The 14,656-nt window shown below is 39.3% G+C and overlaps 1 protein-coding gene across 1 annotated transcript in view; it reads right to left on the bottom strand.

Annotated features, from left to right (window-relative positions):
- VEGFD (vascular endothelial growth factor D) overlaps positions 1-14,193 on the bottom strand; it is a 31,858-nt gene extending 17,665 nt beyond the window's left edge. Inside the window, exon 1 of the mRNA XM_032207780.1 lies at positions 13,561-14,193. Coding sequence (XP_032063671.1) covers positions 13,561-13,650 — 90 coding nt within the window. The 5' untranslated portion in view covers positions 13,651-14,193. The remainder of the gene's footprint in view (positions 1-13,560) is intronic.
- Between the last annotated feature and the right edge of the window lie 463 nt (positions 14,194-14,656).

The following is a 14,656-nucleotide window of genomic DNA, read 5'->3' as shown; positions in this document are numbered from 1 at the left end:
CATGCAAAGAGGTCAAATCTCCACTGATATTTTTGGAAGGTCCAGATCCCCAGAACACGCAAGAGCAGCAGAGGCACTTTCTATCTGCTTCTCCTAACTGCAGTCACCTGCATGTGCTATTTCAAACTTTTCAGAGATCCCTTCCTCCCTTTTTTAGGCTTTCTCTGATAATGATAGTCCTTTGTTCCAGGTTCCTTCCCCTGTCATGGTGTTACCTGCACTACCTCTGCCCTCCTCGGTTCTTGTCTACCTGCAACATTCTCCATTCTGCTTTCATCATCTTGTACTGCTTGGAACACACTGTGCTTTTATGTTTATTTTCCCCTTTTTTCTCCACACTCTTAAGCGATGGGTCAGGTGAGAGTCTAATGAGATCTAACTCAGGCTGAGCTGGTCAGCCTCTTGGTATAGAGACATCCATTTTTTCTCCCTGCCATGCCCTCACTCCCTTTCTCTTAAGTCACCAAAGATTTTAGTGGTTAGGTGGGATGAGCTTTCACCATTGTGGTGGCTGGTTGTGATGGTTGCAATCTATCTGTGGAATGGGACTTCACTGCACTTAGCATTGCTCACATAGTTGGAAAAATGATGATCTCTGGCCCCCAAAAGCTTAAAATTTCCATTACGGTTTGAGAGAGAAAGAAAACAGAGGAGCTATTGAAAAAGGGCCAGGACAATGTTCTTTACATGATCCCAAAAAGAAAAAAAAATATATATATATATATATATATATATATAATCTTTGGAAACATATCACTGGATATCTCAAAATGTCACAAACTTTCACTACCCATAAATGTATACCCCATAGTAAACCAAGTACATAATGCTATTGCCTACAATAAATGTTTTCTTAGAACTCATCAATAACAAATAACAAAACAAAGTACAAGTAGTATAGTAGATTTAAGTAGTTCATTCTTATCTCTTCATCTTGTTGCTACTTTTAATATAATTTTTCAAAGCATCACAATGAATTCCATGCCCAAAGATAAAAATCTGATTTGTACTCAAATAAATTTTTCTGTTTTTCATGACAGGAACCTCCCGTATGTTCCAAAACTTTCTTCAGTTCAAAGAGGAATATCTATTTGCCTGCGTTTGGACTACGAGCAATATCATTGACATCAGGAAATGATAACGTGGGTTAGCATTGTGATTTTTGGATAATTACAACTTCTGTCTTTCCAAAAGAAACCATAATGGACTATCTATCTTCTTCCTAGCAATCTCAGATGCCAGGGAACTCTAAAAGTAGTTAGCATTGGAAAGAAACAAGAGAAAGAGCAGTGGTACATTCAGTGGCCTTTCCTACCTTGGAAGATGGTTTAAATCAGACAGAGTTCATTACCCTGTTGACTTATAATAATCAAACATTTGTCTTGTGTGTCATGTTGTACAGATGCAGAATTTCACAGTTAGTCTGCACTACTCAAACTTTGCCCCTTCTTGAGAGTTAGTATTGTCAAGCTCCTATCAGGTGTTGCCACTCAACAGTTCGCACCTTTTCTTCATGCTTGACAAGCTCCTAGGTTTCTTGCTTAAGGAAAAAGTACCCTACATATTTCAAACTGATGTCTGAGTGAGCCAGCAGAACACAATACATTTTTACATTTCACTCCTTCAAATATGCCACAGATGATCTTTGTATTAGTGCTGTATTTGGCCCATTCGGGATCTTCTGGAGGTAATTTGAACAGAGGAAAGACGTGTAGAATGCAATAGTGAAAGAAAGGCCCACTGAAGTCCTAAATTTACTCAAGGACCACAAACATATGCCTAGGACCTCGAATTAATTATTTTCAAGTTCAGTAACTATAATTTTTTTTAAGAAAATAGATGCATAGTCAATAATATTCTGCATGTATGACAAGGCAAAAATAAAGGTTTATCAAAATCCATATATTGCACACTGTAAAGAAAGTCCTGCTTGCATTTCACTCTACACTCGGTCACACTCACAGACTCAAGGAAGACATCCCCAAAGCTTACACAGATGTCTAAACCACTTTCTTTTAGCCCCAGCCCTGGCAGTCCTTATCCACAGTGGGACACGAACCTCTGCTCAAAGCTATATATGTGTAACAGCTCTTCTGAAAGAGAACACATTTTTTTTCTGATTTAGGGTCACAGATAATATTGTGGCAAGCGCTGCACAAATACCAATGGAAAGCTTCAACATTATCACTATGTCTGGAGCCAGGACAAATGATTAAGGAACCTTTCAATAACCTTGCACTGTTTTATGGTCCATCTTCTCAGCAGTTAAACAATAAAAAGAAGGTAAGAACTTTATCTTGCCAAACAAAGCAGATTTTAGCTGCATAACAAAGAGTTATGATTCTCTTAATGTCATTGTATTACAGACATTGCCAAGCAGGTTTAAGCTAAGTTCAAACTAAATCTTTCAAAATTAACCAATTTAGTGGGGGAGGTTTCATCACAAAGTGAGGGCACTTGGACATTGACAAAGAGTACTGGCAGGAAATGAGAACATTTTGGAGCTTTATGTGAGTGCCATGTGCTTGATGCAGCAGTAGCAGCTACAAGTAGCTCAAAGACTTCATGCAACCAGATCATGCAACTGTACTAAGGCCTAAAGGAGCTGGGACTGGCTAAAGACAAGGACTGCCAGTAGCCTGGGTGGAGGACTTCATGCCTTGCCTCAAAGCCATATTGTGGTTCATAGTGCAGGCTGTTAGCCGATCTGACCAAGGCATCTCTACACTGAAAGCAAGTTCTTGTGGAAAAGCCTTGCTCTCTCTTGGCAGGAAAACAGCCCAGCTCCTACACAAAGATGGTGCCTGAAGTCATCATTTGAGCTGATGAAATTGACAAGCTTCCATATAATCTCTGCAGTAAGAGAAACTCCTTTTGATGATTTGCATCATTTTTAGTAACTATTTCTAGCATTGTTGTGGTTTTGGGTATGAACACAAAATAAAGAGACGATCCCTAACCTGGTGACTACAACCAAAGTAGAAGAAAAGAGAAAACAGAGGAAGGCATTTATCCAAAGAGATTACCAAGAAAACACAGAAAATAATGCTTAGAGTCATAGGCCGTGATTTTGAGATAGCAGGGGGTCCAACCACTGTCAAGTTTTATCATAACAAATATTGTCAATTTTACAGCATCTTGCATTCTTGGGTGTTGCATAACAGACAATAAAATTGTGAAACTTTTCTGCAGCTTGAAAGCATCAGATTTGCAGGAGTAATTTACAGCCTTACCAAGAAGTAACTGCCTCAGCTTTTAAACATATAGCATGGGGAGTTTAACTTTACCAAGTCTGACACATAATAGCTTGCACTAATTTTATCATCACCGTTGTATTTCATTTCTGAGGAGAAAAAATAATAATAATTTGTTTTCAACAACTCCTCTAAAATCAGAACTTTGATTCTCTGTCAGCTATGAACTTTTTCTCTATGTAATACCATCCCTGACAGTATCCCCTCTGCCCCTCTGGGCTCATGAACATCTGTGTGCCTATATCTATGATTATCTATATTTTCTATTAGTGCACAAAGAAGCTATTTTTAGTTATAATGAATGTGACCTCATAGAGACAAAACAATGAGATATTTTGACTTCCTACTTATATTCTTCCCTAAAACCAATAAGATTCTCATGGAATTTCTCACTGACATTTACAGGCTCTTCTGTCTTTATCAGAAACATGGATGAAGCTTCAGGGTCTTTCAGTACTTCATTCCACCTTCAGATGGAGGCTGAAACAAAAACTTAAATCTGTTCTAATACTCAGGAAAAAATATCAAGCTCTCTCAGACTTATTCAGACTGGACACTCACCTGGGCTGCCATTCCAGTTACAGCATCAACAATCTGGAAGGACATGCAGCATATGGTAAAGTCAAGTGGTGGTCCAGTGAGGCTGACTTCTAGCTTTCACATTTTTTAAAAGTTCTTTCTTCAGAGGAAATTGTGCTGAAAGACTACAACTATATTGTCCGAGTAGATTGCAAAAAAACATGCAACTGGACAGAATTTCTTTTTAAGAGGTTGGAAATGACCAAGTCTTTCCCCAAATACAAAATTACTAGGGACTGTGTTACAGTTGAGAAACCCTACGATTGCATCGGACATACATGTAGTTATATGATAGTCAAAAAAGTTGTCTGGGGGGGTGGGCTTGAGAACTCCCCCAGGTACTGGGGCAACTTTTTTCTGCACAAAAAAAAAAAAAAAAAAAGTTGCATTTTTCTACACACAAAAAAAGTTTCATTTTCTGCAACTGCATCAGAGAGTGACTCCACATAACTCACACAAGCAAAAATATTAATGTGTCAAAAATGCATCTTCTAGCTGCATTGCCCAGACAGCTACTCCTGCTTTGCTCAAAGAGCAGAAAATTGTCCTCTGGGTGGAAAGCCTGAAGGTCACCTCTCTACCCTCACCAGTGCCTGCTTGCGCAGCTAGAGCTCAAAGTTTGGAAAGCAGTCAGAAGAATAAGAGTTTTGCTTCCCCCATCCAAAGCCTAAGAGAGACCTCTCTGCTGTCTGCCCCCAGAGTTAGAGTACTTGTCTTGACCATACTTCCTCTCAAGAAAGGGTGACCATGTGATCAATCCAGTCATCCCACAACGTCTAGTGTGTCCATGCTGCTGAAAGAGAAACTGCATAGCACCCTGTCCTGTAAGAAGAGCAGCAGCAAATGGCCAGAGCACAGAAAGAAGGACTGACAGTTACATTATATGTGATTTTGGGAGGAACATAAAGTGGTAAAACTGATTTTTTTATCTGGTGTTTTATCAGGGAGAAGGGGACTGATGGAAACATTCATCTGAGTCATATTTCTCACTGATAAAGAAATGATGTTTGAAGGTCTCTTTTGATAAAACTTTGTCAGCACATCATTTGGACAAGACCCAAAACTGGAGAAGCAACTTCTGGACTGCTCCAACATTGCTGTTCAGCGTGTTAAAAAGTTCCCTCCAGACTCCTCTCCTCCAGGCTCCAGCCTCACGCCCAGTGAAAACAGGAGACTTAATTACCCATTTCCTAAGATTAGTAGTCAAGGTGGTGATAAACAGCTTATAATTTAGCTGAGGATGATATGCTTTCACAAGTGAATCATATCAGCTACCCTGCGTCTTCAGGAGAACAGCTGTTTTATATTTTGAATGGCCTTTTCAATTAGAATATATATTTTCTGGTGCTACAGCAAACAAATCAGACTTCTTGCACTTTAGTAGTGTGATTACATTATCAAAATCCTCAGACATGAGACATTTTGGTTGTTCTACTCTGAACATTTGGTTTGAATGAAACTAAATACTCAAAGCAAAGAAGTGAAAACAGCAGAATATTACATGACTTGGAAGTGAAACCATGAATCTCAGATTATTTCATTTCTTTTATGTGTCTAAACAATCAGAAACTGATAATGTATCAGAATATTTCTCACAATATTTCTCTTTTGGCCATATAGATCTTTTTTATTAAAATGGGTGTTGTGATGTGTTTTTTGTTTTGTTTTTTTTTGTTTTGTTCAACTAGAACTCTCATCAAACAAATCTTCCTTCCCACAGCCAGGTCTTTTGGCTGTCATGGGAAACTCCCTCACTCACAGCAGCTAAAGTATGCTTTTGAAGATAACAGCACTCACTATGCCTCGTCTTGTTGGTAGTGATGGAAAAACAAGATGGAGAGATGGAAAAAAGAAATAGGTCTACTGTGGTGTGGAGTTTCTTCCTTTTCAAGCCTGGTTATCTACGTTGAGACTTTGCCTTTAGGCCCCTCCTGTGGTAATCATGCAAAGTGTATTTGCCTGGTCAGTGAAAGGACAGATAGGGATTGTCATAAATGCCCAGAGTGGTAACTGCCTGGTATATCCCAAATGCTACTGATAGCTATGGGAATCCTACAGTATGTTTTCTCAAGCTCTACTTCTGTTCTTGGTTGTATCCTCTGGCATAGCTGCAGTGTGTTCAGGCAGACACAATGCTCACCACAGAGCACAGCTAGAGACATTACATAAGCTCTTACTTCATCATATGCAATCCTAGGTGCTTGTCTAACACTGTGACACAGTACACATGTCAAAAATAGCATATTGCAGGTGTTTACAAAGAATGTGTCCAGACTGTAGTCACTTTTTTTTGGATATTTTTCATTGGAAATCACTGGGGTTTGGACAGTGATTTTGAAATGTCTCAGTAACAGAGAATTGGATGAAATCAGATGACTATATATTCTTTTAATATTTGAAAATATTTTTAATGTGTTGAAGGTTCTTTCAGTTAGTGATTTCATTGGTTTCTGGGTTTGCCCCAAGACACTTCAACAAATGTTTTGGAAGTATGACTAGCCAATTGTACGGCCGGATTTCCAAATGTCACTTCACAAAGCAGAGCCACTGCCAGTACTGAGTGAACTTATGTTACCCCAATCACATGCACACATTTTCCTGGAATTGTATTTTTTCTTAAGTAATATTTCCCTAGCAGTTGAGGAAAGTATCCTAACATGGTTTCTGAGTCACATTGCTAATTAAAGTGAAAAGTTTTGCCTGTTTGTATGGCACATTCACTGTGTGCAATGTGACATATGATACATCAACATGATGCAACTGTCTTGTAATTTAACACGACTCAGATATGATTCCTTTCCCCACTGCATGCAAATAGTGACTGCACTATAGTGACAATGAGTTCTCAAAACTCACTCAGCATGCTTCTGGTCTAAATAATGTGGTTCTGGCAAAGCCATCCTGACCTGATAATAAGCAAAGTAATCACCCCTTTCCAAACCCATGCAGTGCCCACACTGGATCACCAAATTCTATGTGTTCAAACATTTGTCCCAGTTTTTCTAAGTGCCATTCTGCCAAAACAGTAAGAAGCCTAGGTGGCGTTCTGCCACTTGCTGAATGGTCATACCCTTTACAGAATCACAGAATCACAGAATTTTCTAGGTTGGAAGAGACCTCAAGGTCATCGAGTCCAACCTCCAACCTAACGCTAACAGCCCTCCACTAAACCATATCCCTAAGCTCTAGGTCAGATCTGGGGTAAAAAGAAAACAAACATGCAGATATCCTTCACAAAGTTATTTTTTCTTAATGTGAGCAAACTGAAATACCACTCTCAATAGTTCTACTATTCATTGATGTAGAAACCCAAATATAGCTCTTTTACAAAGATATTCAATAAAAGAACAAATTCTGCTTGGTCTTCCCATGGCCAAATGGGGACTCTGCAGCTGTCATGGGGGCCCATAGAATTTTGTCCTTGTTCCCCAACTCTCAACAAGAATTATTAAGATTTGTAAAATGTGCTGGGGAAATAGGGATGAGGTGTGGAGTTTTATAAGGGACTGGCACATACTGGGACATATAAGGGTTTATTTAGGAAAAGTATCATATCACGTTTACCTCCTTGCAGCAAAATAACTCAGGACACTTTTTACCCCAGCAGTGCCATCAGTTTGGGACTACATCTCAAAGTCAAACCCAGGAAACAGTAATGGCTGGTTTTGTAACTGGACTTACTTGCCCTGTGAGAAAGGTCTAAGAGAAACACCGACCCCAATCATTTTTATCAGTGATAATGATAAAAAGTACTGTACAAGATTTTTAATGAATGGGAATAAGTGAGTTATCACCTACAACAACAGTACCTTACTTAATTTTCCCAGGCAGGCAGACAGGAGATAAGACACCAGCAAACCTTACTCAGATCTGAGTAGGGACAGTACTGACCAGAACAAAACTTGCAGCCACACCAGCAGAGACCTTACAAGATAGATTATGCACTATTTTTTCCCTTTTTCAAGCAGGTTATTCCTCTCCTAGCCCTGTTTGCCTCCTGTGGGAGCTGCATCAATACCACCACATCAGTGGTTAGAAACAAGGAAATAAATCCCTGTGGGGGAGAAAGCACAAGCAAGCCACAGCAAACTGCCCTCAGACAAGCAACACTCACTGAGCCTGAGTTGATTGCTTGCCCTGATTGCTCTGTGATCATTAATTAACAGAAGGTTCTCCACAGCCCTCTGAACCTGCCTTCCTGCCTCCCCTGGACTTTACAGAGCTCCAGATGTGAGCTATGACTGATGTCAAAGTTTAATTAGTGCTGTCTTCATTTCAAACCGCTGAATAATGGAATGAATTTCTCAAATGCTGCATCTGATTAATCTAAACAGCCTGGTGGATTTTTCAGCACTCTGCTCTATACACAGACATTACAATCCCAGCTGAGATGGACTAGACTGGAGCAGCAGCTGGGAAGGATTTTTCTCATGAGTGAGAGCTGCTCTGGATAAAGCAGCAGTGTGCTTGTAATTTCCTTTCCCAACTGATAAGAGCCAAGGATGGATGCCACGTGGCATGGCAATATACGGGGTTGTTGTCTTATCCTTCACTGTAGCTTCTTAAGTCAGTAGCAGATAAGTCAGAACAAATTGGCTTTCCTATAAACCTCCCTGATAGTTTCCCAGTCCTGAAGGAAAAGCACAGGCAAACGTTTCTGCAGGAATGCTGCAAGTACATTTCCACATGTTCTTGGCTCATCATGCCTATCAGAGATTGTAATCACAGAGAATCAAGAGCAGCAGTGATAACAAGAAAACATATGAAAACCACAATTTCATAATCAGTATTTCAAAGAGTTTGTTAACTTTGAAAGGAAGCTGGATGTAAGGATGAAAAGTCTAGCTTAAAGAGAGAAATTGCTTCCAACAATCCTGATTGAGTTTTTCCTAGCTCCTGAGCAGCTGACTGTACTTCCAGGAGTTGCCTTTGAGGAAGAGAATCTATGAGATAGACAAACTGTTAGCATATATCTTTTCTGGAAAGTGAGCAACACTTGCAAGCTGTTATTAGAGTGCTACATAGCATTTAGCTGCATGACTATCTGAAAAACAGCATCAGTGATAATCAGACAAAAGCTTACTCCCTGCTTGGCTAAGACTTGCTCAGGTTTTGTTGCAGAGCTCTGTTTTGGTTGCACAGACAGACTGCAGGTGGCTCCAGGAAGGAAGAGATGCAGAGCTTCCTGATTCCTTCAGCTCACGGTGGCTCTCCAGTTTCTCCATGCCTGCCCAAGGGCAAGGCGTCTCCACTAAGGTTTATGGGGAACTGCAGTTTTGCTCTCGCCTTCAGCAGAGCAGGGCAGTGGACAAGGACCAGCAACTGGCTTCTGCCTCTGTCCATCTCCCAGTGGCAACATGAGATTGTTGAATCTAAGATCCTTCAGAACAGAAATGGCTACTTAAGCCTGTATCAATATTTGGTGCGGAGATAAAAAAAAAAAAAAAAAAAAAAAAAAGGCTATTAGCTGTAGAAAAGGTGTGCATGTAGCAGAGAGCAGCTGGCTCCAAGGCTGAGAATATCTACCCCCTCTATCTTCAGACCAGATTTCATCAAGTTCGATTATATTCCTCAGGCCTATCAGCCAGGGGATTCTCTCTAATGAACCAAAAGAGAGTTTGTCACAGGGAGAAAACCTCTGCAAAAAGAGAAAGCTCTGAGTTTGTTGTAACTTGGGCATTACTTTCTCTTGCCTTCCCCATAATAAATAACATAAAGGGCAGAACAGCGCAGGGAGCACTGAGACTCACCCCCTCAGCGATCAGGACTCTGTGGCCTCATCAGAGAGACAGTTCTAGTGCTGGAAGACAGAAGTAGGTCTGACAGACCACTGGGGCTTTTCCTGGCAAAAGTCTTCTTGGCTCTGATGAATATAGGACATACCTCTTTCTACCTAATTTTAAAATTCTGGAAAAAAAAAAAAAAAAAGTAGTCTATGTCTGTCATTGCTGTATGGGAGAGGAAAAATGTGTTTGTGGGGGAGAAACAGGAAAAGTGACAGTTAAGTTTGTGGTGCTTCAGCTGAGGGGTTTCATAATGTAAGAGACTGGCAGGATAACACTTCAACAAGGCATTTTTAAGCATTTCATGATGAAAAAAATTAATGCTTAGGCATCAGAAAACCCATGTGGAAATGTAATTGTTCACTAAGGATTTAGTCTGTCAGACTGGCAACCTGAATCAAATAACTGGAGTGTGAAATAGAGGGATTACTGCCAATGTTGACATGAGTTCAGCTGAGGAGTTGTGTCTGATACCTACATGATTGCCCTGCCCCAGACTAAGCTGCCTACTGCTTCCTGTCATGAGACTCTTTCCAGTTGGTTATAACATCACCAGACATTCAGTGTTCAAGCTGAAACTTTCCGTGCCAGATGTCTGCTTCTAAATGATTTTAATAACTTTTTGACTTAGTGAAAAGTGTCCCTGCCCATGGCAGAAGGGTTGGAATTAGATGATCTGTATGGTCCCTTCCAACCCAAACCACTCTGTGATTTTATGATCCTATGATTTGTTGTCTGGTCAAAATGGTTTGCTCGCAGTTAAGGACAAAGCTCCTTCTGCATCTGTGCAAAAACCTTTTCTGGCAATTTTGTCTTTGTAAATGTCCAGCATTTCCTTGTGGTGGATGACAAATGTAAACTTTTGACACCCAAGGAAGCTTTGTTGGCACAGATGTGCCTCCTGCTCTCTCTGTAAATATCCACCCAGATGTAACAGCAGCAGCTCACGGATGCTCAGCAGAGACTTGCCAGGGGTTAGCAGCTAAACTCTGCAGATGGGGCTCGTGCTGACCACACACCAGCCTGGAGCTGAGCAGGACAAGGATGCAGACCAGCACAGGAGCAGCCCACAGACCTGAGAGCTGGGACAACACCATTCATCTCCTTTAGGTTCCTTCAGGGGTTGGGCAACATGGGAAAGGAAGATGTCGGATTTAAAGTGGAGAGGGAAGAGGAACATTAGCAAAAGAGTGCAATATCTAGCCTGAGAGCATCAGGGGAGACCAAAACTAGAAACTGGGGTCAGGAAAATGGAAAGGCAAGAAGTTCTGACCATGAAAACAAAGCTAGAAGCTAGGGAAGAGGGGAACCATGATCAGTCGGGACAGGATCAGTAGGGCACTGAGACTCCTCACTGAGAAACTGAGACTGACCTTCTGAGGGTCAGAGGAAGGAGGAGGCTATCCCAGCCCAAAAGTAGGTGAGTGGGAAGGAAGGTAACACAAGGAGATGGCAAAAGGGATCCTGGTAGGGAAACCAACCCTAAGCCAGGGAGGTCCAGGAATACGGGCTGGGGATCCACTGATGCTGGACTGGAACAGAACAAAAATGGAGACAGGAGGGAAGAACTGGGGTCTGGCAGACAGGGAATTAATGGGCTTGGTGTACACGTGGGAAATAAAAGAGAGTCCTGTATCCAGAAAAGTATGGTGTTTCTGAAGGGCTAGGAAAAGTCAAGCACAGCAGAGATACTCCCTGAGTTACAGCAACTTGTAAATAAGCTTTTAACCTTCACAGCATTATTGAGGGTCACTGTGGCAGGGGAAAAGAGAGTATTTAAATGCTTAACCCCCTGAAACTCTATCACGTGATACCACTCTGACACCACCTGATAGTTTAGTCCATCAACAGGTTTAAAACTTCAAGTGTCCTGGGTTGAGCTTAGTTACCTGGTCTGCTATAACAACGATAGAGGAGGGGAGGCTTTCTGTGTCTCATTAATTGTGATTAACACCTACATCCTGACCTTGTGTTTTTTATCCCGGCAATATTACTGTTGATCTTACAGAACTTTTTAAAAATAAGATATGATAGGTGACTACAATACATTACTTCTGTGTTCTGCAAGTAAAATCTGAGGTGCAGTTGGTAAGAATACAGATAACCCTGTGTACAACAAAGCACTATAATATACCCCACACACATGCACAAAAGCCCACATGCCATAAATGCTAAAACAACCCAGAAACCTAATACACTATGTCAAACATTAAAATAAAAATAATTAACAGCTTAGCCAAAAAATCTATCAGAAAGGGGCAGAACAAGCAAGAAAACAAACAAACACAAACAAACAAACAAACAAACAAACAAAAAACACAGTCTTTTCCTTTTGGTAATCAGCAGCCAATGCACATGAAACATAGTCCTTTTTAGTGTGATCTACATAATACTTTCATGATAGTCTTGGAAACTAACAGTTATTTTTATTAAATAGAATACCCAGCATCTAGTCTGGCTCCTTGAGAGTGGTAGCCAAATTACAATGAAAACAATTACAAATATGCATATACTTGCTAGGCAATGCCATCACAGTCAATAAACTATAAACCAGTTTAAATGAGCAAGAAGAGCTCTTGTATGTATGCTGGGCAAAATGGATATGGTTTCAAAATTTAATTAAAAGGCTCTTAACTAACTAGTGATTTGCTAATACGCTGAATAAACTTGTGTTCCACGTGAGGGAAGAGTTATCATCATTGCCAATTATACGGTGGTTAGTATGCTATATTAGAAAGTGCTTTCTGATTTAAGTAAAGAGATTCCTACATGTGAGTAAACAGTGACTTGTCATGCAGTGCAATGTATATAAGAATGAAGGCAATGTATATGAGAATTATTGCACTGGTCTTCATGTCTTCCAAGTCTTGATAGCTAAGGTTGTAAATTAAAAGCTTGTGAATGGTGAGCAGGCAAAGGCTTTAAGCATTAGTCATCCTGAAAACACATTGCTCACCACTGCTAACTTCTTGTGCTGGCAACAGAAATCTGCAATTAAGTACATAATTTAGCCTTTCTTTTCTAAACCTCAGGTCAACATGAAGTGCAGTTCACAGAGTAGTGTGTGGTCATCTCTTGCAAGCAGGAGGTTTTCTGAAGTGAAAACAAACCTATTAGCTTGTTTTGCTCTGTCAGTGAGAAACAAATAATTTGTTCTGGACCACACACTGAATTAATCATTTTTGGACACACTACACATGCAGAATCTTGTTCCAGCTTTTGGTCTGATTTTTCTAAATGATTGTCCTGGCTGTTCTCACATTTTCTCAGAAAGTTAGACAAAAAAAAAATCATACTCTCAAGGTGAAACTTCAGCTTAAATTTTCTTGCATGCATTGCATTCAGAATAAAGTTTGAATTTCAGGCAATGTGCCCTATTATTACTATTTGCTGCTTATTTTAAAGTCTTGGACAACATATCTTAGTAAAACAAAAGAAAAATATTTCTCAGATTTCTGGCAAACAAGTAAGCAACTGATGAACAAGTGTTTTTAGAGGAAAATTTTCAACACCAGTGTTCTTACTTCTGAAATCATAAATACATGAAATAAAAAAAGTGCATTTAAAAAGTATCCCAAGTGCTCTGACTTCTGCTTTGTTTTGTATTTTCCTTTTGCCTTGCATGACTGATACTAAAAGTTTAATAAAAGAACAAAGTATATTAAAATTAATTAATAACAGCTAGTAAAAATAATAAACTAATAAACAATTTATATGTATTTAACTTCTGTATAGATTCTCTTTCTTCTATGGCTGAACAATCACACACACGCACACACACACAAAAGCACACACAACAAAACAAAACAGACAAAACAAAGCAAAAAAAAAAAAAAAAAAAAAAAAACAACAAAACAGCAAGAAGCTCACCAACTTGCACATGAAATTTATATAATTCTGGCAATGTGGATTATTAACCATGTCAATAAATAGAGATCACCTACCTTCACAGATCCATTCTCATACTCAGATCCTTGCAGCAAATGCAGAAAAGAAACTATGAAAATATTCACAGTTGCCCACGGTTTGTACATTCTGATGTTTAAAATCCACAGGTTACTATGCAATCGTTGTCATACAGCTAGAGGCGTCTCTTTTGAAATGCATTTCTGTATCACCAATGCAGACAAGAAAAGATTCCAGTTTTTCTGTCATAAACTCACAGAAGATTCCAAAATGCAAGAGCAAATATCTAGCTCTTTACTCTTCTAAACAATTATTTTGAACAATTCACCTAGACAATGTAATTTCTTAGAGCAGATTTTACATGCACTTGAAAGAAAATCATGATAAGGATTTAAATAGATTTCTATCTGTACGTATACACACACACTCTCACAAGTGATCAGGTTTGGATTCCAGTTAATGAAGTTAATATATCTTCCATCAAGGCACAAAGAGGTATTCAAAATCCATCTGTGGTCCAGAAAACTGCAGAAATCTGCTCTATTCTGTGCTCCGTCTTACAGCAGCCTTTTCAGACGGTAGTGTAATGGCCAATGTTTTGAGCTAGAGAGCTGTAATCCAACTCTGTATTAAAACTTTTTTCACAACCTTCATGGAAGCTTGCAGAAGCATGTGTCTTAAATCTGATACAGACTTTGGCAGTAACACAGTCAAATTTTGGCTCTAATCCCATTTTGTCCCTACCAATAGCATAGCAGTTTTTAAACTAACTGATGCAATCTAGACTCCCATTATTTTAAAGAAGATTACCTGAAACATGAAACTTCAGCACACGTTTCTTACACAGCACACAGATTTTAAGTTTTTTCTTTTTTTTTTTTCTTTTTTTTTAAAAAAAAAATAAAGAGAGAAAGGAAAAGAGAAAGAAAGACCATTTTCTTTTATGTAGCATAAGGTTTTCTGGATAGATTTTAAAAAGGAAAGTTTAAAATTATATTTAAAAACACACAGGATTTTTTTTTTATTTTTTTTTTTTAATGAAAGTTCAGGAAGCAACAGATATAAAAGGAATAAATCTTTTTCTTTTTCTTTTTTTTTCTTTTTCAGCAAAATAGAATCTCTCTTTCTGCCCCA

This window comes from Aythya fuligula, chromosome 1 (genome assembly GCF_009819795.1).
Source record: "Aythya fuligula isolate bAytFul2 chromosome 1, bAytFul2.pri, whole genome shotgun sequence".
Classification (NCBI taxonomy): Eukaryota; Metazoa; Chordata; class Aves; order Anseriformes; family Anatidae; genus Aythya; species Aythya fuligula.
This window is presented reverse-complemented; position numbering and strand designations above follow the sequence as displayed.